General features: G+C 41.0%; 1 protein-coding gene across 2 annotated transcripts in view; it reads right to left on the bottom strand.

Annotated features, from left to right (window-relative positions):
* The window catches only part of CDK1 (cyclin dependent kinase 1), a 93,961-nt gene that overhangs the window by 961 nt on the left and 66,260 nt on the right, over positions 1–26,740 (bottom strand). Inside the window, exon 8 of one of the 2 annotated variants that reach the window (XM_070781836.1) lies at positions 1–25,465. The exons of the other annotated variant lie outside the window; for it this stretch is intronic. Within the exon in view, the coding sequence (XP_070637937.1) occupies positions 25,457–25,465 (9 nt within the window). The 3' untranslated portion in view covers positions 1–25,456. The remainder of the gene's footprint in view (positions 25,466–26,740) is intronic. 2 annotated transcript variants of the gene reach the window in all.

The following is a 26,740-nucleotide window of genomic DNA, read 5'->3' as shown; positions in this document are numbered from 1 at the left end:
AAAATACATTGTTAGTTTTTGTTTTGTTTTTTTTTTAAGGAGTATGAACCTCAGATTCATGAGAGTCTGAACTCTGGCTCCACCACTCACTAGTTCTAAAGCCTGGAACAAAATTACAAAAGTTATGACTTCACCAAGGCTGAGACTTCTTTCTCCATAAAAATCATACCCATCAGTAATTGAGATATACCAGTAACATGTCTGATGTAAGGCAGGCTCATGATATGTGTTCAGAAAGTGTTAAAGGCCCCTGATTACACTTGCTCTTCACTTCTACTTTCTTCCAGGTGCCCTCAAAGACACTGATTCTTCTCCTCCAGCTGCTGGCATTCCAGAACTAGAGACCAAATTACATGGGGATGGAAGAGGAAGGCCAGACTCGGGAGTGAAATTAGAGCAGAGTTCAAATCCCAGCTAAGCGGATTATTACCAACAGCATGGACTTGAGCAAGTGGCCTCAGTTTCTTCACTTGTAAAACAGAGACCATAACAATGTCTGCATCTTGTAGGGTTGTTGGGAGAACTAAAAATGATATTTGTGAAGCCCCCAGCTTAGCACAGAGGAGGCACTGCATCCATGGAAGTGATTGTGAAGCAGAGGGTTGGAGAGGCTGGGAGAGATGGGGAATGACTTTTATTCCCAGCTTCTGCTCTTCCAGTGTTGTTGGTGGCTTAACTACTGAAGGTCGATTACTAAATCTTGACCTCTTCAGCCTCCTGGGGAACCAAGAGCATCTGGGTTAAGTGGTCACATTATCATTCTCAGTGATGCCAACAAGGCAGATGAGGCCCCAGTTCTCAAAAAGTCTGTACTCTGGTGAACCACAAACAAGCAAGCACAGAGGATTAGGATCGTGTTTCTGGGGTAATGCCAGAGTGAGATGATTACGAAGTTAAATTGGGGAGCTCAGGTCATTGGTTTAGGGTTTGACTATGCTTTTTTCATACTGAAGATGTCTTAGTCTCCAGTTTTTTGAAAGATTGAGGACTTCAGACATGATTTTCATCTAAGGAGGGGGAAGGGAGAGGTCAAGTTAGAAGGCCATTTAAATCCTGTCTCCAAAGAGACACATGAAAAGATGTTCAACATTGCTAATTATTACAGAAATACAAATCAAAACTGCAATGAGATATCACCTCACACTAGCCAGAATGGCTATCATCAAAAATTCACAAACAATAAACACTGGAGAGGGTGTGGAGAGAAGGGAATTCTCCACACTGTTGGTGGAAATGTAAATTGGTACAACCACTATGGAGAACAGCATGAGTTTCCTCACATGTATACCTGTGGTGGATTCATTTTGATATTTGGCAAAACTAATACAATTATGTAAAGTTTAAAAATTAAATAAAATTAAAAAAAAAAATCTAACAGTAGAACTTCCATATGACCCTGCAATCCCACTCCTGGGCAAATATCTATAGACAAACATGTTCCGAAAGGATACATGCACCCCGATGTTCACCGCAACACTGTTTACCATAGCCAAGACATGGAAGTAACCTAAATGCCCCTTGTCCTTCTACAGAGGAATGGATAAAGAAGATGTGGTACACATATACAATGGAATGTTATTTGGCCATTAAAAAGAGTGAAATAATGCCACTTACAGCAACATGGATAAGCCTAGAGACTGTCATACTGGGTGAAGTAAGACTGAGAAGGAGAAATATTGCATGACATCCCTTCTTTGAGGAAATCTAAAAAGACATGATAAAAATGAACTTACTCACAAAACAGAAAGAGACTCACAGACTTAGAGACCGAACTTATGATTACCAGGGTGGGTGGTTGGGGGAGGATGGAGAGAAAGGATAAGGAATTTAGGATGGACATGTACACAAAGGGCCTACTAAAGGGTGCGTGAAACTCTGCTCAGTGTTACGTGGCAGCATTGCTGGGAGTAGCGTGTGGGGGAGAACGAATACAGGCATATGTATGGCTGAGTCCTTTTGGCACCGTTCACCTGAAACTATCATAATACTGTTTGTTAACAGCTATACATAAATACAAAATAAAAAGTTAATAAATAAAGAAATCCTGTCTCCACCTTTTGCCTGGGCCTGGTCTCTCAACTGATGGAATAGCAATTGGGCTGCAAGTTGGCTACTTTTCCAAGTTCTGACACCGGGATCCCACTGCTCAATTTAACATTAACCATAATATTGATGTGATGTCATTGCACAATATGATTTTTATGTCTTTGTGGACTTCTTATTTTTTTTACTCTTCCTCTTGCTGAGAGCCATGTGCAGCTCCATGTATCATGGAGTCAGGTTTTTACTATCCTGAACGTGAAAGGTCACAATTTTGGCAAGATGTGGATAAGCAAAACCCCATGTGTGTCTATAAAACTAAACAGTAATTCCAAAGTATCTCTTAGCATGAGCCTGGGATGTTTCCCAGGTTTTAAAATATATAATTTAAAATTCATGATACTTTTGAGAAAAAATGCAGGAAAGTCAAATAAATCTTCTCTTTTATATACACATACCTCAGGGAAAACAGAATTTTATGTAAATAACTGCAGGTGGTGATGTAACAGTATTACAATAGCCCCTATAAATTCTGGAGTTTTTCAGCTGTGCTCTGAGCAAAAGCTCTGAGTCTCTGCAAATTCTGTTCCTTCTCCCTGGAGTACCCTTTTGCTTCCTCACTACTTACACCTAATTCACCTGAAAATTTTCTAATTTTCTTTTAGTTACAAGGGAGACAACCCTTTGTCTGGGAAGAGGTCTTTCTGTAATCTCTCTAAGACTGGTTAGTTGCCCCTTCACTGTGCTCTCTCAGCTACCTGAGTCTTTATGAAATGACTTAAATAATCTTCACCACACTATTTAAAGTTCTTTGCCCTTGACTTCATAGGCACAGTAATGGTTGAAAAATAATCCTTGGTTTGTAATGCATTATCATTGCTGGTTTGTACTTAACCCTGTTTTATCATCATGTTCTAATTTATTTTATTTTTGGCCACACTGCATAGCATATGCGGAGAAGGTGATGGCACCCCACTCCAGTACTCTTGTCTGGAAAATCCCATGGACAGAGGAGCCTGGTGGGCTGCAGTCCATGGGGTCGCGAAGAGTCGGACACGACTGAGTGACTTCCCTTTCACTTTTCAGTTTCATGCATTGGAAATGGAAATGGCAACCCACTCCAGTGTTCTTGCCTGGAGAATCCCAGGGACGGGGGAGCCTGGTGGGCTGTTGTCTATGGGGTCTCACAGAGTCGGACACGACTGAAGCGACTTAGCAGCAACAGCAGCATAGCGTATGAGATCTTAGCTCTTGGACCAGGGATCTAGCTCATGCCCCCTGTAGTGGAAGCCCAGAGTCTCAATACTGGACCACCAGGGAAGTCCAACATGTGTTTTGTTTTTTCTCTTTACTTATTTGTAACCATACCACCTAGTATAAATATAATGGAAGATACATATGTAGCTTTAAATTTTCTAGTAGCTCTATTTTAAAAAGCATAAAGTAACAACTGAAATTAATTTTAATAATAAATTTGTTTAACCTAATACAGCCAAAAGATTATCACTCCAACAAATAATCAATGCATACATTACTAATGAGATATTTACATTTGTTTTTTTCCCCACATGAAGCCTTCAAAACTTGGTTTGTATTTTACATTTAGAGCATATATTAATTGTTTCTAGTCATATTTCAGATGATCAGTAGTTATACATGGCCAGTGGCTACCATATTAGACAGCACAGATTTATAATATAGCCAAATTCCACACACACATGACCAAAAACAAGAACTAAAATATTGCCAATAACTTATGTCTACCTATAGATGCTTCCCTCATCCTGCTTTTTGTGAGCTGCTCAGTTGGCCCAGCTAGAGCTTAAGATCATGGAGGACAGAATATGTATTAATATATTATATAGATGTTTATGTTTCATGGTCTTCTCAAAATGTGATCTCTAGACACAGAATTCCCGAGACACTTTCAGTTCAGTTCAAAATGTTTTTATAATAATATTAAGATGTCATTTGCCTTTTTCATAGGCTGACATTTGCACAAATCATGAAAGCAATGGTGTGTAAAACTGCTGGCACCTTAGCATAAATCAACATAGTAGCTGCATATAGTATAGTATTACTATACCACACTGGTAGTCCTTGTAATCATCAATGCCATGCACTGTTGGCTTTTTTACAAAAAGAGAAGTTTCACTTTAAAAGTCCTTAAGCATTAAAATGCATTTAATTTCATTAAATCTTGACCCTTTAATGACCATCTTTTTAATGTTTTGTGTAAGTGGTGATGTGCATAAAGCACTTCTGCTGCACATCAGCGTTCAAGTGCTGTCCCAAAAAAGCATTTGTGCAATTGTCTGAGCTGTGAACTGAGCTAGTGGCTTTTTTTCATGTAACACCATTTTGACTAGAAATAACAACTGACAAACCATGGCCATTCAGAACTGAGACTTCAATGGACACTTTTGTCAAAATAAACAAAGTAAACCTGTCATTTCAGAGAAAACAACTTGCAATGTTTATTGCCAATAATTAAAATTTGAGCTTTCAAATGAAGACTCAAATTTTGGAAAATTTGTATCTACCACTGTGAACTTCACAGCTTCTCAATATCTAAACACTTTTCAGAAGAAGTTAGGGGGGATATTAACAAATGTGAAAATTTTTTTGGTTGTTATATAAAGAAGTAGCAACATTAGGAAGACAGGTATAGCTCAGGGTGCCAATATTTTCCAAATGACCAGCATATAATGTTAACAAAATCATGCATGGGTAACAGATCCAATCAAAGTACAATATAAACCAGAATTTTAACCTAACAGAGAACAAAATGTTCACTGATATGGTTTCAAGTTTCATACTGCAAATGCCTTTAAGAAATTATACTCATTGAGTTTTAGTATAGTATCAAAGATTATCCAAAATCAACTGAAAAGGCTACTAAGATACTCCTTCCTTTCCCAACTGTGTATATATGTTTTTCTTTTTCTTCATATACTTTAAGCAAAAAACATCCTGTAAAAAATTGAATCCATTTTGCAAGGAGATATGAAAATTCAGCTGCTCTCTATTAAGCCAGACATTAAAGAGGTTTGCAAAAATGTATAAGAGTGACACTCTATTTATTTTTATGCTTGGGAAAATATAGTTATTTTCATAAAATACATATTATTCATGTTTCCATGTAATGGGTTCATTATTATTATTTTAAAATGATAAGTCAATATTTTTAAATTTCTGTTTTAATTTCTACTACAGTAAGTATTGATAGACATAATGAAAATAAACAAAAGCTCTTTGAGACTCTCAATAAATTTTAAGAGTATAAACTATTTCTGAGATGAGACCAGAAGGTTAAGAACCATGAGCCTAGCACATTTCCTATTATATTATACTAAACTATATTTTGCTTACATATTCTTTTTCACTGAGATATTATACTTCTATATTATACGTGTTAATATATATTTTATAGTTTTCACACTATGTTTACTATTATCTTAAGTTATCGAAGTTAACACCGCCAGTGATGGGACAAATCAACATCACGTGCTTTCCATGTAATGTACTGAGAAAGACACAACATCATTTCTATGGTATTCTTAACAAAAATGCACATCCTGAATCTAATCATAAAGTAACATCAGACAGACCCAAGCATTGACATTCTACCAAATATTTTACTTGTATTTTTTTTAAATATGTCAATATAAAAACACAAAGCTAACAACAACAAAGCAAAACCAAGAAATGGTTTCGGTTAAAACTAACCTAAAGAGGTATGACAACAGAATACCATCTAAATCTGCTGGTAATATTAATGGCAATTGGAAAAATCTGAACAAAGTCTGTAGATAAGAAAATAATAGTCAATGTTAATTTCTTGATCTAGCTCATTGCACAGCGATTATGTCAGAGAATGTTCTTGTTTTTAGGAAATACACAGTTAAAGGGGGAAAGGTATCATTTCTGTTATTGACTCAGATGGTTCAGAGAACAATATGAGAGGGTGAAGAGAAAAGAGCAAACGTGGTAAAACAATATTTGGAATTTGGGAAAAGGAAGTTCAGAAATTCCTTGCCTATTTTTGTCATCTAGTGGCTCAGATGGTAAAGAATCTGCCTGCAATGTGGAAGACCCTGGTTCGATCCCTGGGTCAGGAAGATCCCCTGGAGAAGAAACTGGCAACCCACTCCAGTATTCTTGCCTGGAGAATCCCATGGACAGAGGAGCCTGGCGGACTATATATAGTCCATGGGGGTGTAAAGAGTCAGACACAACTGAGCAACTAACACACACATGGTTGTCGTTCAGTCACTCAGTCGTGTCTGACTCTGCAAGCCCATGGACTATAGCATGCCAGACTTCCCTGTCCTTCATCATCTCCAGCAGCTTGCTCAAACTCAAGTCCATTGAGTGGGTGATGCCATCCAACCATCCTCTCTCAGTTGTCCCTTTCTCCTCCTGCCTTCAATCTTTCCCAGCATCAGGGTCTTTTCCAATGAGTTCTTCACATCAGGTGGCCAAAGTATTAGAGCTTCAGCATGCTTCCAATAAATATTCAGGACTGATTTCCTTAGGATTGACTGGTTTGACCTCCTTGTTGTCCAAGGGACTCTCAAGAGTCTTCTCCAACACCACAGTTCAAAAGCATCAATTCTTTGGTGCTAGACTGGAAGAAACACAAGCTGGAATCAAGATTGCTGGGAGAAATATCAATAACCTCAGATATACAGATGACATCACCCTTATGGCAGAAAGTAAAGAGAAACTAAAAAGTCTCTTGATGAAAGTGAAAGTGGAGAGTGAAAAAGTGGGCTTAAAGCTCAACATTCAGAAAACGAAGATCATGGCATCGGGTCCCATCACTTCGTGGGAAATAGATGGGGAAACAGTGGAAACAGTGTCAGACTTTATTTTTCTGGGCTCCAAAATCACTGCAGATGGTGACTGCAGCCACGAAATTAAAAGACTCTTACTCCGTGGAAGGAAAGTTATGTCCAACCTAGATAGCATATTGCAAAGCAGAAACATTACTTTGCCAACAAAGGTCTGTCTAGTCAAGGCTATGGTTTTTCCTGTGGTCATGTATGGATGTGAGAGTTGGACTGTGAAGAAGGCTGAGCGCCGAAGAATTGATGCTTTTGAACTGTGGTGTTGGAGAAGACTCTTGAGAGTCCCTTGGACTGCAAGGAGATCCAACCAGTCCATTCTGAAGGAGATCAGCCCTGGGATTTCTTTGGACGGAATGATGCTGAAGCTGAAACTCCAGTACTTTGGCCACCTCATGCGAAGAGTTGACTCATTGGAAAAGACTCTGATGCTGGGAGAGATTGAGGGCAGGAGGAGAAGGGGACGACAGAGGATGAGATGGCTGGATGGCATCACTGACTCGATGGACTTGAGTCTGAGTGAACTCCAGGAGTTTGTGATGGACAGGGAGGCCTGGCGTGCTGCGATTCATGGGGTCGCAAAGAGTCAGACACGACTGAGCAACCGAACTGAACTGAACTGAACAGCCTTCTTTATGGTCCAGCTTTAGTTCAACTTTTCTGTTAGTCCAAAATTATGTCAAAACAAGGAGTTAAACGGAAAAGGTTTACTCAACAAATACACGAGTGGATCATTTTCTAGATACTCCACTTTTTTAGTTTCTGGATTTAGATGTAAGAAGGATTATATGAAGGAAAATCTTACAGATACAGAGAACAGACTTGCAGTAGCTATAGGGGGTGGGAGTTAGGGGAAGGAGGGATTGGGAGTTTGGGATTAGCAGATGCAAACTAGTATATATGGGATGGATAAACAACAAGGTCATACTGTATAGCACAGGAAACTATATTCAATATCCTGTGATAAACTGTAATGGAAATAATATGAAAATGAATATATATATATATATATAACTGAGTCATTTTGCTATTCAGCAGAAATTAAAACATTGCAAATCGAATATATTCCATAAAAACTTTTTAAAAAACAACAAAAATCAAAAAGCCTCTTAATGATTATTATATCCTTAATTTGCTTTCACAATGTGTGCTAAAAGTACCTCCCAAATTTACCTCCTTTTGTCATTTTTTCTTAAAAGGGCCTTTGGATACCAGAAATTGAGGTTTTCATTACATGAACTGCAAATCATTTTTCTCCTACTTTGATGTGGAGGGAAAGAGGATCGTTTGCCAGCCTTTAACACAAAATGAAGAGTAAAGAGTAATTAGAAAATTACTCTTGAAATAAACTAGAAAGGCGATTGAGTCCCATGTTAGCTTCGGCCATCAGGAGTTCGTACAGCTGGGAGGGAACTTAATCCTCAGCGGCTCTGGACAGCAGGGCCAGTGGGTGGGACGAGGGAATCCGTGAATCTTCGTTCCACTCCTCTGGTCTGAAAGTGCATCTCTTGTGGCTTGACTGCTCTTAGGGTTGAAAAGGAGTCTAGGCCGTCTAGGATTGGCTGAAACGTGTGTGGTTAAGAGTCTAGCCCAACGGATAATTAGAAGCAGATTCTGGGAATGAGCAGAGGATTTTTTTCTTTTTAAAACAACACACCCTCCGTCTTTTCTTAATTCAATTCTGCACAGGTTGCCTCGCCGGACTCCCTCTAGTGGCCCCGAGGAGGATAGTCACGGCAGGAGGAGCCTTTGTGTTTCTGACCGTGGCTTCCCTGTTCAGACAAGAGTCATGAGACTTGGTTTCTTGTTTTAAGAGGAAGAGCCTTATAAATTAGTTAATTCAACCTTAGTTGAGGATGTTAAAATCTAGAGAGGTTAAAGAAATGTCCTGAGGGCACAGCAAATTAAAGGGGTAACCCAGGACAGGAACAGCAGACTGACTGCTGTCCCTAGCCTTTCCCAGGACAATTTGAAGAGGAGCCCCACTGGCTTCCCACATGCACGGAGAATCTCCAAAGCCATACTTAGAAGAAAATACAGAGCCCTTATCTCCTTATCATTTAGGGCCTGCAGAGTCCTGCACACCTTGCCCAACTTGTTTTTCTCCCAGGTTGCATGGGCTCCCACCAATGGCTTTAGTGTAGAGCCAGCAGAACCCTGACATTAGATTGTTCATCCATGTATCTGTTCACAATCTGTGTTCCAAGGTAGAATGTAACCTCTACAAAGGCTGCTTTTTCTTTCTTGCTGTTTCCCCAACACCAGTCACAGGATACGTATATTAGATTCCGATGACTGACCTAACGAATCACCACAAACTTGGTAGCCTAAGGCAATAGAAAATTATTCGTTTACCTTTCTGGAGGCCAGAAGTCTAAAATCAATTTCACTGAGCCAAAGTCAAGGTTTTGGCAAAGGCCACACTCCCTTCCAGGGGTTGTATGGGACAATCAGCTCTTTTTCTTACAGTCTCTGGTGGCTGGTGGCAGGTCTTAGCTTGCGACTCTATCATCCAATCTTCAAGGCCATCTTTAAGTTTCTCTCTGTCCTTCTCATAAGAATACTTGTGATGACATTCAGGACCCACCCAGTCCCTTCGCAAGGCAGGAAATTGAGGTTCCTGGAGACTTAAGTGATGGCCCTGGTCAGACAAGTAGGAGTCGCAGACAGGTTTGAACCCAGGCAGTCTGACCCCAGGGCCCCTCCACCACCCTGTCCAGGAGTCTGAGGGCACCTTGTGCTTTTATAGTTCCTGCTTTACAGTTAAACCCAATCAACTATCCTAAGTCCTATTCTAGACTGCAGTGATACCAGGAGATCTAGGGTCGGTCCTTATTCTCCAGGATATATCCATTTATGCGGAAAGAAAAGGCATTAAGTCAGAGTGGCTACCCTTGTGTGGCAAAGTGACTAAAAGAGCGTGAGAGGGCTTCTGGGAGCCTGTAATGTCGTTTCTTGCCCTGGTGCTGGCTACAATAGTGTGTGAAACTGTTTGGAAAAGTTGATCACTGTACACTTGTAACTTACGCACTTTTGTCAGTGTGTGCTATATTTTGAAAAAGACCAAATGAGGGCATAAAGTCAGGGCTCTAGGAAATGTCAAGAGAGGCCATAGGCAGTCTCTCCCACAGCGCTGGATATCTAGGCCATTTCTTAGCCTTCTCACTAACTACCTGACTAATAAAGGGCTGTGAGGTAGGAGGTAAGGAAATGAGGATTTTCCAGGGTCTTTCCTATCAAAATTCCCAAGGTCAGCCCACCTCAAATTCAGTTTGGCTGTAAAGCAGAAATGAACAGACATTTTTAAGTAACATTTAAAATGTTGCCAATAAGGATTAACTCCTCTCCCCAAAGAAATCTGTTAATATTAGGACATAAACTTTGAAAATCCTAGGCTAAACAAATTTTGATCCCTTTTTGACTGCAGGACTTATCAGAGCCTTTAATATATTAACATGAAATGTAAGACTATCCCTGGGTCAGGAAGATACCCTAGAGTAGGCAATGGCAACCCACTCCAGTATTCTTGCCTGGAAAACTCCATGGACACAAGGGCCTGGCGGGCTACAGTCCATGGTGTCACAAAGAGTAGGATACGACCGAGTGACTGAGTACACATGCACATGCAATGTTCAGTCTCTCAGTCGTGTCCATCTCTTTGTGACACCATGGACTGCAGCACGCCAGGCCTCCCTGTCCATCACCAACTCCTGGAGCTTGCTCAAACTCATGTCCATCAAGTCAGGGATGCCATCCAACCATCTCATCCTCTGTCAATCCCTTCTCCTCCCACCTTCAATCTTTCCCAGCATCAGGGTATTTTCCAGTGAGTCAGTTCTTCATATCAGGTGGCCAAAATATTGGAGTTTCAGCTTCAGCATCAGTCCTTCCAATGACTATTCAGGACTGATTTCCTTTAGGATGGACTGGTTGGATCTCCTTGCAATCCATGGGACTCTACAATGCCACAGTTCAAAAGCATCAATTCTTTGTCACTCAGCTTTCTTTATATGTGAGAGTCCAACTCTCACATCCATACATTACTACTGGAAAAACCATAGCTTTGACTAGACATACCTTTGTTGGCAAAGTAATGTCTCTGCTTTTTAATATGCTGTCTAGGTTGGTCATAGCTTTTCTTCCAAGGAGCAAGCGTCTTTTAATTTCATGGCTACAGTCACCACCTGCAGTGACTTTGGAGCCCAAGAAAATAAAGTCTGTCACTGTTTCCATTGTTTTCCCATCTATTTGCCATGAAGTGATGGGACCGGATGCCATGATCTTAGTTTTTTGAATATTGAGTTTTAAGCCAACTTTTCACTCTCCTCTTTCACTTTCATCAAGAGGATCTTTAGTCCCCTCTTGTGCACATGCAAGAGGGAGATGTATTTTGCTTTTTTCACAGACTTATTTTACCATGGAATACTTTATTTGTATTCTTAACATTTTCATGATTAATGTTCTAAGGGACAAATTTTGGGAAGTTCTATTGTAGAATCCTAATTCATAGATCCAGTTCACCCAAAGATTGTGCAGACTGATGTTTCAAAGTATTCCCTGAGGCCTGTCTAGGTTACTCTCACTGTCCCTCCACAAGCCAAAAGTGTTGCTTCAAGTGACCAAATAAAATATCCCATAACCTAAATGTCTGGATAAATGATGGGGGGCAGAAGACAGCTGGAGGGCAGAGAAGGATTGGAGTGCAAAGAGAAAGAATTACAATGACTTGAGCTCCAGATTATCCTGAAGAGTCATAAGAGTGTTTTGAACAAAATGATTATTTACTATGAAGATGCAGGGTGTTCTCTCATTAAAAACAAACAAAAAGAGTGGACTCTGGACTCAAGGACAAGATGGAACTGGAAACCTACTGGAAACCTGGATGCCACCAAGGCTTCCTCTCTATCAGTGGTCCTCAGGATCCCCTTCATCATCCTCTCTCTCTCTGTAGACTTCTGATTTTGCTTCCTGGCTGGCAAGATGGAAAATATGGTGACCAACATTTCCAGAGTTTGTCTGTCATTGTCCAGTCATTAGGAAAGAGAGTCAACTGACTTAATCCCAAATTCCTAAGAAAGGAATATTGGTCAGGCTGCTAGCACTGGTGAGAACACTGGGTGGGTCACAGAACACGCCAGTCACACCATGACTGTGGGGTATAGGGTACAGTATGGATGCCCATATACAGGTGGGGAGCTGGGCAGACCACCTAAAAGATGGCTGTTCAAATACAAGATGTGTTCTGTGTACAGCTGGTTTTTAAAAGCACTTTCTCGCTTTCTATAAATAAATAAACAGGATTTTTTTTTTAAATATAATTTTCCGTTCTTCAGAATCATGATCCAAAGCAGTGGCTCTTCTCCGCTGACCTGTAGATGTGTCCTATGGAGGGGATGCTACAGTCTGTGCTAGCCATTTCTGAAAATCATTTCACCCAAGAAACATGAGAGATTGCATTTGTTTTAAATGATTTGTTTCTTTCCTCTAAAATCTGAGTTCATGGAGGGAAATTTGGTTAATTAACAATATTTGTTTTGAGAAACTGGTTATTTAAAGCTTCACTGGGCAGAATTTCAGTTGTTTTAGACTATTACATCCTCCATATTTAATGCCATCGTTTCGAAAATGGATTGACTTCAGAAGTACTTTTCTCTTGCTTTGGAGATTTTGCACATTGGCCCAAATGGGTTTTATTTTCCATTTTAATTTATACAGTATAAATAAAATGTTGGACTTCTTTGGAGTTAACAGTTTCACTGTGCAGATGTTTCTTGAAAGCCTTTTCAATTCATGTGTTGGTTTAAAAAAAATTTTTTTTTATTAGCCTGGCAGGCAGCCAGAAAAAAAGAAAATTCCATTTTGCATAGAACTGTAAGATTTTCTTCCTTGTTCTTTTCCCACCCCCAGCCAGCTACAGGATTATTAGGATTAAAGATGCCATAGTGACATCTTGTGGTCAACTGCCAGAGACACAGCAAAAAGTGGTGGGATGACAGAAGTGATCTAGTTCATTCTCCCACAAGTATTTCTTGATTTATGTTGTTTGCTTTTTATTTACTAGTTGGCTGAAATCACTCTAGAGTTCCAGGTTGTTTTGCTCTACGGGAACTACTCAAATTTACCCCATAGAAAGGATAAACATGCTGTGTTCTGGAAAGGAAAAGAAGGACATAACTCTTGCTTTGCCTTTTTGTTGGACTCTCTCATGCAAACAGTATTACACAAGCTACTCAGTAATAACTCTGAAAAATACTCAAATCTTTTCCCAAAAAAGAGACGAGAAACAGTGATTCTAAACGAGCTCTCATTCTTTCTAATTCTAAGCTTTCAGCAACTAACAGATTGTTCATTTAGCTTGTTTAGTATTTAGATGAAATGTATAAATAATAACCCTCCAAACTTTATTTCTCCACCCAAACTAGTGTCAATGGAGATTAAAAACCTGCTTGCATAATTCTTGACTTTTAAAAAATAAATATAGCAAATAATATACAATAAAAAAATTATTACTGGAAGCTTTGTAAAATATACAAAAAAAGACATGATATAGTGTTAAAAAAGCAAAACACCAAGTTATATATCAGCTGTGATCCTATATGCACATCAGTGTGACAATCTGTAGAGTGTAGCAGTCTACACAAGTATGGAGGCAAATGTCAGTATCAAGGTCTATGTGGAGAAGGGTGTAGACACAGAAATAAGCCCAGAAAAAACACATATACTAATAAGCATTTTCTGTTTCATGATACTATTGTTGTTGTTGTTCGGTCGCTAAGTTGTGTCCAAATCTTTGAGGCCGTATGGAACTGCAGCAAGACAGGCTTCTCTGTCCTCCACTATCTCCCGGCGTTTGTTCAAATTTATGTCCATTGAGTTCACATACTGCTGAAGCCTAGCTTGCAGGATTTTGAGCATTATCTTGCTACCATGTAAAATGAGTGCAATTGTATAATAGTTTGAACGTTCTTTGACATTGCCCTTCTTTGGGATTGGAACAAAAACTGGCTTTTTCCAGTTCTGTGTGAAAAAAAATAATAATTACCAAATTTCCTCCAAAGCAGAAATTAAAGCATGTTATAAAACTATAGTGATAGGCTTCGCGGAGAGTCGCCAGGTTGTTGCTTCAACAGTGCTTGAACCCAAGCGGCTGCTCATCCCCCGCCCCTGCCGGCCACTCAGAGCCAGCCCTCCTCACCGCCTGACAGGGCCCTCCCACCGCCCACGGTGCCTGCGGCCACTCCAGCAACGCGCAGCGCCGCCGGCCACCGCCGCCTCTTCTCAGCCACCCGCCCTGACAACCGCATCCCCCTTGCAGGTGCGCTAGAACACCACCAGCACTTGGAGGCCTCCATCAGCTGCCAGATCAACCTGGAGCTCTACACCTCCTGTGTCTGCCTGCCCACGTCATACTATTTTGACCACGATGATGTGGCTTTGAAGAACTTTGCCAAATACTTTCTTCACCAATCTCATGAGGAGAGGGAACATACTGAGAAACCGATGAAGCTGCAGAACCAACGAGGTGGCCGAATCTTCCTTCAGGATATCAAGAAACCAGACCGCCATGACTGGGAGAATGGGCTGAATGCAACGGAATGTGCGCTGTGCTTGGAAAGAAGTGTGAATCAGTCACTACTGGAACTGCACAAACTGGCCACTGAAAAAAATGACCCCCAGCTGTGTAATTTCACTGAGACTTATTACCTGAATGAGCAGGTAGAAGCCACAAAGAATTGGGTAACCACATAATCACATTGTGCAAGATGTGGGCCCCTGGGTCTGGCATAGCAGAGTACCTCTTTGACAAGCACACCCTTGGACACATGAGAGCTAAGCCTCAGGCTGCCTTCCCATAGCCACAGGGGTGACATTCCTGGGCACCAAGGCAGTGCGTGCATATTTGGGTTACCTTCACCTTTTCTATAAGTTGTACCAAAACATCTACTTAAGTTCTTTCTTTAGCACCATTCCTTCAAATAAAGTAATTTGGTACCCCCAAAAATAAATAAATAAAAAATAAAACTATAGTGATTAAAAATATATAGTGCTGATACATGAACAGATTGAGAGACCAATGAAAAAGAATAGAAAGTCCAGAAGAGACCTAAGAATACATGGGAATTTAGTATGTGATAAATTTAGTATATCTTAAAGAACAATATCGCAAATCCACAGAGAAAAGGTAGGTTACTCAATTAAAGACTTTAGGCTAGCTGGATGGCCATCTAAAAAGAAAGTTGGATCCCATACCGCACACTTTACACCCAGAAAAATTCAAAGAGGTACAAAAATTTAAATATAAAAAAGAATAGTGTATTATAAGTGACATAAGAAACCATGAGAGAACTATTCAATAATCTCAGAGTGCAGAATACCTTTGCATTTATGCACACATGAAACACAGAAGCCACAACATTGTGCAGAAAAAGAAAAAAATCAAAGACAAACGACAAAACTGGAAGGAAGAAATATTTGTAATAGATAGCATGCTCATTTTTCTAAACATATAATGAATTTCTAAAAATCAATAAGGAGAAAACCAATGACCCAATTAAAAAATAGGCAGTGATTTGCAGCAACATGGATGGGCCTAGAGATTATCATACTAAGTGAAATAAGTCAGAAAGACAAATATCTTATGATATCACTTATATGTGGAATTTTTTTAAGTGATACATTCATTTTTTTAAGTGAACTGGTTTACAAAACAAAAATGTACTCACAGACCTAGAAAACCAACTTATGGTTACCAAAGGGGAAAGGTGGCGAGGGATAAATTAGGAGTTCGTGATTAACAGATACACAATACTATATATAAAATAGAGAAGCAACCAGGACCTAATGTATAGCAGAGAGAACTATATTCAATATCTGGTTATAACTTATAATGGAAAAGAATCTGAAAAAGAATGTGTATATATATACATATGTATAACGGAATCACTTCACTGTACACCAGAAACTAACACAACATTGTAAATCAACTGTACTTTAATAAAATTAATTTTAAAAATAGACAAATGATATGAACCAACTCTTCCCAGCAAAGAAAACCCAAGTAAGTCTTAAAACATGTGACATGGAATTCAACATCACTCACAATTGGAGAGATGTACTTTACTATCTGATAGATGTAGCTATCAGAAAATGCCATTTTGCATCTAGCCCATTGGCAGAAATCAAATTTTGATAGGAGACTGTATTGGTGGGGGTGTGGGGATAAAGGCCTTCTCCTACATCACTGGTGGAAGTGGAAATTAGAACAATCCTTGTGAAGGACAGTCGGTGAATGAACATATCCTTTGATATAGCTATTCCACTCCCAGGAATTTATAGAACAAAAGATGCTTCCATATGCAAAATGACTTATGTACATGGTCATTCACTGCAGCAATGTTTAAACAAAAAGTTTAAACAGCAATGTTTCAGCAAAATGCTGAAAACATCATCAGAATATTGGTTAAGGAAATTATAATACATCCACATAAAAGAATACTGTGCAGCTCTACAAGAAGAAAAGGGTAACATTCTTTATGGATGGATGCAGATCATCTCAAAGATATATTGTTAAGGTGAAATTCAGGGCTTAAAAATGTATAGATTGTGCTATCATTTATCTTACAAATCAAAAAAGAAATACACTGAATACACATATCTGCTGATGCTTACAAAATCTGTCACTTGAAGAAATCCTAACAATGTTTAGCTAAAAATCCAGAAGGAATGACCTCTGAATGTCCAGACTCACTCAACATGCTGAGACCTTGGTTATGCTCAGGGCTATATACTCTTCACTGGAAGGTCAGGGAAGACTAATGGCAGAGATGTGAAGAGAACCCTCAGGGAGGCCTGAGAGCTCCCTGAAGGTGTCCTCCCCAAAATGGGATTGTTTCAAACCATGTGAATTCTCATTTTTTTCTTAATCAATTGATATAAATCTGACATTCTCATCAACAACATATCTACATTTGTTTTAAGATAACAATGATTTCTTTTCCCCCAAGGAAGGTGCACTGTATCAGGCTGAGGGCTCAGACACCCAGATACATAGTGGCCTTCACTCACCTTTGGCAGCAAGAGAGATTTACCTAGGATCATACTCACATCTTTAACTATCCAACTTGTATGCTTGGTCTTTCCTCCAGAATTCCAAATAACAACAAAAATAACAGATTTGTTGCACACTTGGCATTCTACTTAAATGCTCACAGTGATCCTAGAATGTGAAGATGATTAATATCCTCAGTTTAAAAATGCAAAAGCTGAGGCTCGGAGGGTTAAATGGCTTGTCCAGCATCACACAAGCTAAAACGTAGAAAGGCTAACATTCTGCCACAAGTGAATCAGACACCAGCATTATTTCTCTTTCTCTATATCAAGCACTTTCCAATTTTCTCTGCACTCTTCTTCAACACCCTCTTTATTTGGTTCTCTTTCTAGTGCGCCTCCTTGATTTATTAAACATTATAATTTCCTCTGGTTTCAGAGTCTACCAATTCTAGTGATTCTCAATCCTAGCTGCACATTGGACTCTCTTGAAGGGATTTTAAAATAGACCCATGACCAGAGAATTCCTGGCGGTCCAGTGGTTAGGATTCAGCACGTTCACTGCTGTGGCCAGGGTTCGATTCCTGGCTGGGGAACTAAGATCCTGCAAGCCACCCAGTGAGATACATACATACATACATATATATATATATATATATATATATATATATATATATTTATATATATATTTATATATATATTTATATGTGTGTGTGTGTATATACACACACGTATCTCCATACCTATGACCAGAACTCACCCCTAGATAGTTTGTTTTCATTTGTCTGGGATGAGATCTAGGAAACAGTGTTTTCAACCACTTATCTCCACTCCTAGTGTCTAGTAGACATTCACTAAATGTTTGTAATCTGAATGAATGGATGATGAAAGAATAAAATAAAATTTAAAAAATAATTAAAAAAAAGAATAAATGAATGAATGAACGAACTCTTGAGAGTCCCTTGGACTGAAAGGAGATCAAACAAGTCAGTCCTAAAGGAATTGAATATTCATTGGAAAGACTGCTGCTGAAGCTGAAGCTCCAATACTTTGGCCACCTGACACAAAGAGCTGACTCATTGGAAAAGACCCTGATGCTGGGAAAGACTGAATGCAAAAGAAGAAGCAGGTGGCGGAGGAGGAGATGGTTAGATAGCATCACCAACTTAATGAACATAAATTTGAGCAAACTCCAGGAGATAGTGGAGGACAGAGAAGCCTGGCATGTGGCAGTCCATGGGGTGGCAAAGAAGTGGACACAATTTAGCGACTGAACAACAAGATGCCAAAATTGTTTTTGACGATAAAGCAAGAGCAGTTTTGAAAGCCCTAGGCTAGGTGGTAAATAAAGAATTGTTTTTCTGTCTCCTTCTGGGATGCTGGGATAGAAGGAAGCTGCATCCCTGTAACCCACTCCATTTCCACACAAAGGAAAATTATAAATAGCAGCTCTGAATCACATGAGGGTTATGTAATACAAAGTTCACAGAGCAGGCTGCCTTTATCACTCAGGCTTAAGTTGCACTGAAATGGAAACTCAGCTGATGCCCTATGTATTAGTTTCTCCAAATGATGAAAGTCTGCGACATTTGTCCAGACCATCTATTTCCATCGCCCAGGTTTGAGGCTAGTTGCCAGGACCCTTCTTGCCAAAGAATTCCTTCTGTCTTTCCAGATAACAAGTAGGCAATTTCAGCAGAATTATTTTTATTTGCAAAGATAAGGCCAGAATTTCCCCTGGTCAGATGAAAAGGCCATGAACATTAGCTCTTCAGACACTTGGGAACACTAGATCACAGCCTCCAGCGAGGAGGTAGATATAACACACTTCTGATTATGGTTCCAGAGAGGTCACCCCTGCTTGTTTCTGTAGAGATTTACTGATCATCTGAAATCCTTTGGTGAAACTCAAATCCACTGTGCACCATTTAGAAGGGGTTTGCCATCCTCTATGAAACAACAGGGTTACCAGCCTGCGTAGGGAAAGGATTCCACTACCTCTGAACACACATTTGACTCTCACTGGCTGATACGGGGGACTTTGGAATAAATGTTTCCATGAGTCAAAACGCAAGTATTCAGTGGCAGAGATGGGTACCCACATTCTCCTTTTCTTTTTTAATGCCCAACTAGCCCTTATTTCCCAGCCTGGCTTGCAGTTAGCCTGGCCATGTGACAGTGTCCTCGCTGATGGAATGTGAGAACTGAGGTGTACTACGTTCAGACCTCTCCAGGCACTTTGCTCTGATTTTATCTGCCTTCTGGACAGTTGGTATGGAGATGCCTCCTAGGCAACTCTGGAAGCCATGGGTTGAAGATGCTAGAGCATCACCAGTCTGGGAATTGATAAGCTCAGAATTCTTGTGTGAAATTAGGTGAGGATGTTTGCAAGGGTCACCTGGCTTGTCTTTACAAGGATGGGCGATTTTTCCAAATTTCATCTCAAAACACAGACACTCTATTACAAGCCAAGGCCTGAACTGGAGGAAAGGGATACTTCAAGTAAAATTCACACTATATTATGGATGGGTCTCTGGAACAGTTGATCAAAATTGAAATCTTTATCAAACTGTAAGTCAAGAAGATAAAAAAGAGTCTTTTAAGACCTTTCTGTAATTCAAATCATAATCCACATTCCCGACCTAAGTACTTTTTAAAATATCACAGACTAGTAATTCTTTTAATAAAACACAATTTATATTTTTCAGAAGCTGTAATGACTTCCATGATATCACTGAAGTGAGAGCAAAGGAAGAATGGGGAAAGAAGAAAATACTAATTGAACACTAGGATGAAAATGAAAAATAAGCCTCAGCCTAGAAATTGACTATGGTACAGCCGAAAGGATTCCTGGGCAGAAAGCAGGCAGAGTTTTCAATGCACAGACAGTGAGTAAATAAGCAGAACTTGTTGGTGAAGTTGGTAGAATGCTCTGGAATTCTATTCCAGAGACAGAATGATCATGATAGATGATGCTTGCTTAACATCTATTGTCAAATGTAGATGTCTGGCAACAGAAGAGAGGGGAACTCTGTCCCCAGTCGATGCCCTTCCAACCCATATCAGGGGCAAGGAGTGAAGGGGGTTGATAAAGCATGGTGCTTATTTGGGAAAATAAGTGAAAAGTCACTCTGGAGAAGAGCTCCAACATCAAATAAACATAAAAAGAATTCTTCAAGTATGAGGCGGGGAAGTAAGCTCTTAAAACTTAAGATCTTGGCAGGAAGGAAAGACTGATTGAGCTAAGAAGAAATCTATCCTTCCTTTGTCTGCATTAGAGAGATTTGGCACAGACTAAAGGACCTTACTCAAATTTTGCCACTCGCCCTAGAAACCTTGTATGAAGTCTCTCCTCAGCCATCAGGACAAATCTGAATGCAATGACTTTAAAAAGCTTCCCAAATGAGCCTTTCAGCAGTTTTATATACTGTTGAGAAAGGAGAGGGAGAGTAGCTATATGGCTAGAGAACAAAGAAAACCAAATTCTTGACTGCCCACTCCATAGATAAAACACTATCAAGCACATGTATAGCTATGAATTAAAGTATATATGTGCACTACTGCATATGATACTATGCGGCTTCCCAGGTGGCTCAGACGGTAAAGCGTCTGCCTGCAGTGCGGGACACCAGGGTTCGATCCCTGGGTTGGGAAGATCCCCTGGAGAAGGAAACGGCAACCCACTCCAGTACTCTTGCCTGGAAAACTCCATGGACTGAGAGGCTCCTCAGAGCCTGGTAGGCTATAGTCCATGGGGTTGCAAAGAATAATACTAACGTTAATGTTTTCTTCTTGCACTCTATATGGGTTGTCTTATATATGTTGGACACCACCACCTTCTATCTTAATACTTAAAGAGACTTTATCTTCATAAGAGTGGCTGTAGTATCAAAAAAAGATGAAAAACAATTCTTGGCTTGGGCTTTAGCTAAGCGATACTTCTACAGAGTTGTCCCTGAGTCGTGTCTAGGTTGAAAGTACAGATTGTGTGTTATCTAATAATGCCACACTCAAGTCTATTGCCTGAGCAACCAGAAGAATCATGTGGAAATGGAGCTCCTTAAGGGTATAACTTGTGTTTCATTTATCTTGCTCTCCCCCAGGGCTAGCAGGGTGCCCTAGGACACCAAGGACATGCTGGTTCCTCAGTGATGCTTGTTGAATTCAAACATGAGTGAGTGAATGATTGAACAATCAAATGAATGCATGATAATATTTTTAAGCTACAGGAAAAACACAATATTTAAGTGTAACTCTCACTTGTCAGTGAAAATTCTCCATTGCTGGAGGAATGCACATTTTCTGCCTGGCCTACAGTCTGAGAATCCCATGACCGGAATTTAGCTAAAGTTCTATCCAATTTCTCAACAGGAGCTCTTCTTCAAAGGCCTCTGAGGTCTAGGTAGGTACCACAGAGTCCAGAAGAAGAAGTCCAGTAAAGCAACAGGGAGAAGTGATGGAAACTGGCAAAATGGAGGATGATGCATTGGGCCTGATGAGGGTGACCATTTTTGCCTCCATTAGGCCAAGTGTTGTCTTCTCTGGGTGTCTAATAGTTTTTTGACTTGTCTCATCAACTACATTGTAAACCTAAAGACGTCTGGGAATATGAGACGTTTCTCCTTTCTTCTGTCTCCACCATGGTCTGGTGGGATAAGAACTAGACTTGGAATCCAAACTTGCAAGTCTTCAATTCAATTAGCTAGACAGCCTTAGATAAGGAACTTAACTCCTGTGACTCTCAGTTTCCTTAGTCAGCCAATAAGAATAGTACTACCTCACTCAACAGGCTGTTCAAAGAGCAGACAAGACTTTTGCCAACTGTAATACTGTACACAAATGTGAGGATTACTATTAATTTTATTATTAGAGAATGAATACTTGTTGAAACCCATTGAACTGAAGAGAGGTGATGCAATTCTATATACTTGGCAAAAAATCAATATCTGCCTCTACTTAACTCCTTTTGAAAACAACATGTATAGAGAATATTAAAAAATATATGTAGAGAAGGCAAGCTAACATATATATCAACACATCACATTATTGTTACTGAACGGTTGGAAATAGTGAACACTTGTAATTTTATGATAAACAAGTATTGGGCTTCCCTGGTGGGAGTCCACCTTGCAATGCAGGGGATGCGGGTTCAAACCCTAGTCTGGGAAGATCCCATATGCCTTGAAGCAACTAAGCCAGACTGCCACAACTACTGAGCCCGCTCTCTAGAGCCCCAAGCCACAACTATTAAGCCCATGCACTGCACTACTGAAGCCCGAGGACCTAGAGGCCATGTTCTGCAACAAGAGAAGCCACCGCAATGAGAAGCCTGCACACCACAACTACCGAGTAGCCCCCACTTGCTGCTACTAGAAAAAGCCCATGCTTAGCAATGAAGATCCAGCAGAGCCAAAAATAAAATAATTTTTTTAAAAGTATTGATAAATGCTTTCCCACTTTACAGTTTAAAATATATTAATTGTACATGTGCTTTATTGGGACATGCACTATATCCATTATAAAATGTATCCTAAGCACTATAATTGTTATCACTTGAATATTTCTGTGTAGTAGAATTACTGTTAAATTTTGTTTTCTTCTCTGTGCTTTTCTATATTCTTCAACTTTTCTTTAATAAACACATCACACAACATTTTTTCTGACTCTGAAATATTTAAAAAGAAAAAAATTGCCCAGTTTATTCCTGACTTACTTCTGTCTCAGATTGGTGGGTGACCACAGATGTTCATAAGAATATTTTTAAACTGTGGTAGGAGATTAGGAAAAATTTATCAAAATAACACAGTTATTCATAGGAAAGATCTAATTAAATAAAATCTGATTTTACAATTCTTTATCTAATGCCTCCTAGATCTGTAGTTTAAAAGAAAAAGCTGTATGTACATGCTATTTTTGTATAAAAATGGAGACGTATAAGAGCATACATTCACACCTGCTTATTTGTATAAAGAAAACATTAGTGGGGAGAAATGGAGACCGGAGTGAAAGGTGGGAATTTGGATGATGAGAACAAGAAAGAAACAGGACTTTGTGTACTTTTTGTTATATTGTTTGAATTTTTAAAATGTCATACATATATCATTGTAAATCAACTATATTCCAATAAAATTAATTTAAAAAAATAAATAAAAACATAATGTGCAAGTAATAACAAGTCTAATATGCAAATGTTACAAGTGCTCCTGACCTTTGTTCTAGGGAGTCAGGCCTCACACTGGGTCTGGGCTAGAGGCCGCCCTCGCCAGTGGAGAGATGGATGTGGACGCTTATGTGGCCAGGGAAGCACGAGGCTGGTCCTGGGCTCACTCTCCTCAGCCTGCTGTGTCGTCCTCCTTAGATTTATCTGCTTCCTCTGGCAGCATGAAACCCTGGCTGCACACTGCCTATGTTCTCTGCTCCAACCCAGGAGGGTTCTTGGTTGCCAGCTGGTCACATTGAGCATAGCTGGTTATGTTTCAGGGGCTCTCTCTGTTCAACAAACTTTATAAACCAGGCTCAGTAAACTGAAAACAACACATGCCGATTATAGTCTTGTGTTCAGTGGAGTCTGAGATACAGTTGGGCGAGAAAAGCCCAGAAGGTGTCCCCTAGTGCAACCAGGCCCACTCCATGCTCCCAGCTAGGATCTGCATCAAATGGAGCCTCAGACGGCCTCTCTTGAGTCCATCCATTTATTCTAATGGGAAATGCTAGCATATGGTTCCTTGATTATCCAACTGCAAGCTGCCTCATGCACATGTTCTGTGGAAGGGATCTGGGTTGCAGAAGTTTGTCAAAACAGGTAGTCTAGGCGTATAAGTTGGCTCACAACTGATTAGCGATGTTCCATGCAGCTCAGGGAAATGTTAAAACTTGGTGAGAACTACCTTAAAATGAGAAACTTCAGCTCACGAGAACATACTACTGAAAAAAAGACAACACAAGGAATGGAAGCAGATATTTACCGCACATATAATCAACAAAGAATTAGTATGTATAACATAAGTAACTCCTATAAATCAAAAAGACCCAACCAATCAATCAATAAACAGGCAGTGTGCTCTGCAGTTCTGCAGATCTGTCTCTTCAACAGTATTTGGATGGCACAGACCCAGAGATACCCCTTGCTCCAACCTCCCACCTCCCTCCAACCCTTTTAACAGTCGAAACCTTCAGAATGAGCCACTGGGCTATCCCAGGCCACTGGGACAAACACCATTTTTTGAGTTAAACTCCTTAATAATGATCAACCATGAGCTCCCAGATCATCAGAATTATTCCTGAGGTGGAAGCTGTCATCAGCTGCCTGGTCAATATGCATCTGTGGGCTTCTGACACCTACCTCTTTCTGGGTGAGTGTGTGTGTGTGTGCATGAGTGTCTATTTCCACTGGGAGGATTTGGCTCTGGAGGGTGTGAGCCACATTTTCTGCGAACGGGACCAGGAGAAGCAGGAAGGCTCCAAGTGTCTCTTAAAATGCAAAACCAGTGCTACAGCTGAGCTCCTTCCAGGATGTGCAGAAACCACCTCAAGAATGAGTGAGGTAGGGACTTCCCTGACAGTTCAGTGATTAAGAATCTGCCTTCCAATGCAGGGGGGATGAGTTCAAGCCCTGGTTTGGGAGACTAAGATCCCACATGCTGCAGGACAACTAAAAAGCCCAGTCTGCAACTACTGAGCCCCCTCACCACAACTAGAGAGATGCCAATGTGCCACAGTGAAAATCCTGCACCCCAGAGCTAAGATCTGATGCAACCCAAAATAAATAAATATTTAGGGAGGGAAAAAAAAAAAAAAGAGTGGGGTAAAACCCAGGACGCTACGGAAGCCGCCATTCTCAAGGAGAACCTGAACCAGGCCTTTTGGATCTGCATGTGCTGGGTTCTGCCCACACAGACCCCCACCTCTGTGACTTCCAGGAGAGTCGCTTCCTAGATAAGCAGGTGAAACTCATCAAGAAGATGGGCAACCCCCAGATCAACCTCCACAGCCCAGATCAACCTCCACAGGCTGGTGGGCTCCCAGGCTGGGCTGAGTGAGCGTCTCTTGCAAAGGCTCAACTCCAATACAACCAGGAGCCGCTGTAGGCCGGTGGCCTTGGAGGTGCCCCTCTGGTGTCAGGGCTTCTGCTTGAAGCCCCTCTCTGCAGCCACCAGGCAGCTTTTTAACCACCCTGGAATCCTTGCCCAAACCTTGGACCAAATGGAAACAATAAAGCTTTTTGAAGAAAAAATAAATAGGCAAATAATTTTATACCTCTTAGGTAGTTAGAGGTGGTGTTACCAAAACACAAGTCCATGTGCCCGCTGCACACTGAGGCCAAACAATACCAAAACATCAGAGTTTGGAGAAGAGAAAGGTTTATTGAAGGCCATGCAAGGAGACAGGTAGCTCCTGCCTTAAAAACCCCCAAAGTCCCAAAAGCTCTCAGCAAAGCTCTATTTTAGGAAAGGTGAGGGAGGGATGTGCTTAGTTGTTGCAAACTTCTTGGTATCAGATCCTTTGTTTCTGAGGTCTGGTCACAGGTCCTCCACCAAGAAAAAAAAAAAAAATGTTATTCTCTGTTCTGAGAAGAAAGGGCAAGGTCCCAAGGCTCAACTTTCACCCTGTGAGGTCCAGGTCCTGGCTAAGAGGAAGCAGGTCTCAGTTGGCAGCTCCCTCAGCACCAGATCCCCAGCCCTCCACCCAGCTGTCATCCCTGAGAAAGCCAGGAGCCCAGGACCCAACTGGCCCTCAGGCTCCTTAGGCCACCCAAATCGCAGAGGCTGGTCCCAGGCAGACTGCTGCTGCCTTTGGGTCACAGAGGCAGGAATGGGGGAGAGCTTCACCGCTGCCTCAAGGCCTGGACCTGGCCAGAGGGCAGCCTTGGTGAGGGCTCTGGAGCCCTGCAGGGCACAGCCCCCAGCCTGCTCGCCTGGCCCCAGCTCAGCTCACCCACTGGCCAGAGGCTGGGTGAGCTGGAGGGTCCCAGGGAGAAAGCCCAGATCTGCCTCTTACCTCACCGCCACCTGAGGACCTCCATCCACAAACAGTTGGCCGACTGACGCACCAACGGTCGCTCATTGACAGTTGGCTGCTTGGGGGAGGGGCCCACTGGAGCGCCAGCCAATGGCTTAGCAGGACCACTAATGGTGTGGCGGTAACCCTGCCTGGTAACCGGGTTGGAGGGTAATGGAACGCGGGAAGGCATACGAAGGGTCGCGCAGAGCGGCCGCACTGGTGTCTCCTGGGTTGAAAAAACTGAGAAGCAAAGCCGCAGACAGTGAGACAACCAATGACCTGCCGCTTCAGGAGCCCACTGCCACCCCAGTCTATAGAGACAGAAGAGTGAGGCTGTCAGAAGACCAGGAGTCAGTTGAAGTATCTGGGTAGAAGCTAGAACCAGGGTGGACCTGTGAGGTGGGAGCTGAGGTGCAGAGGCAGCACTATCTGAGTGACAGAGAGATAGACACTCTGACCTCTCTCTCCCCTCTTTCCTGCCAATGCCTCCCATTGGCTAAGCCCAGAAGCCAGACAGGGAACACAGGAATCTGGGAAATGCAACATGAGATACAGAACAGAGCAGGGGAGGGACACGGAATGGGTCTGTCCCCACTGCCCCAAAAAAGCCCTTGCATGGGAGCAGATGGAGACATACATAACAAAACTTACAGCACCACTGTTCATAACAGCAAGAGAAACAAGTGTCTATTAATAGGAAATGTGAATAAATTATAGTACAGTCATACAATGGAATATTCTACTAGGTGAAAGCAAATGAGCAATAGCTACATTTATCAACATGGATGAGTCTCACAAAGCCA

Source organism: Bos indicus, chromosome 28, assembly GCF_029378745.1.
Source record: "Bos indicus isolate NIAB-ARS_2022 breed Sahiwal x Tharparkar chromosome 28, NIAB-ARS_B.indTharparkar_mat_pri_1.0, whole genome shotgun sequence".
In the NCBI taxonomy this organism is placed as follows: Eukaryota; Metazoa; Chordata; class Mammalia; order Artiodactyla; family Bovidae; genus Bos; species Bos indicus.
The sequence above is the reverse complement of the archived record's forward strand: the minus strand, read 5'-3'. Positions and strand labels throughout refer to the sequence as shown.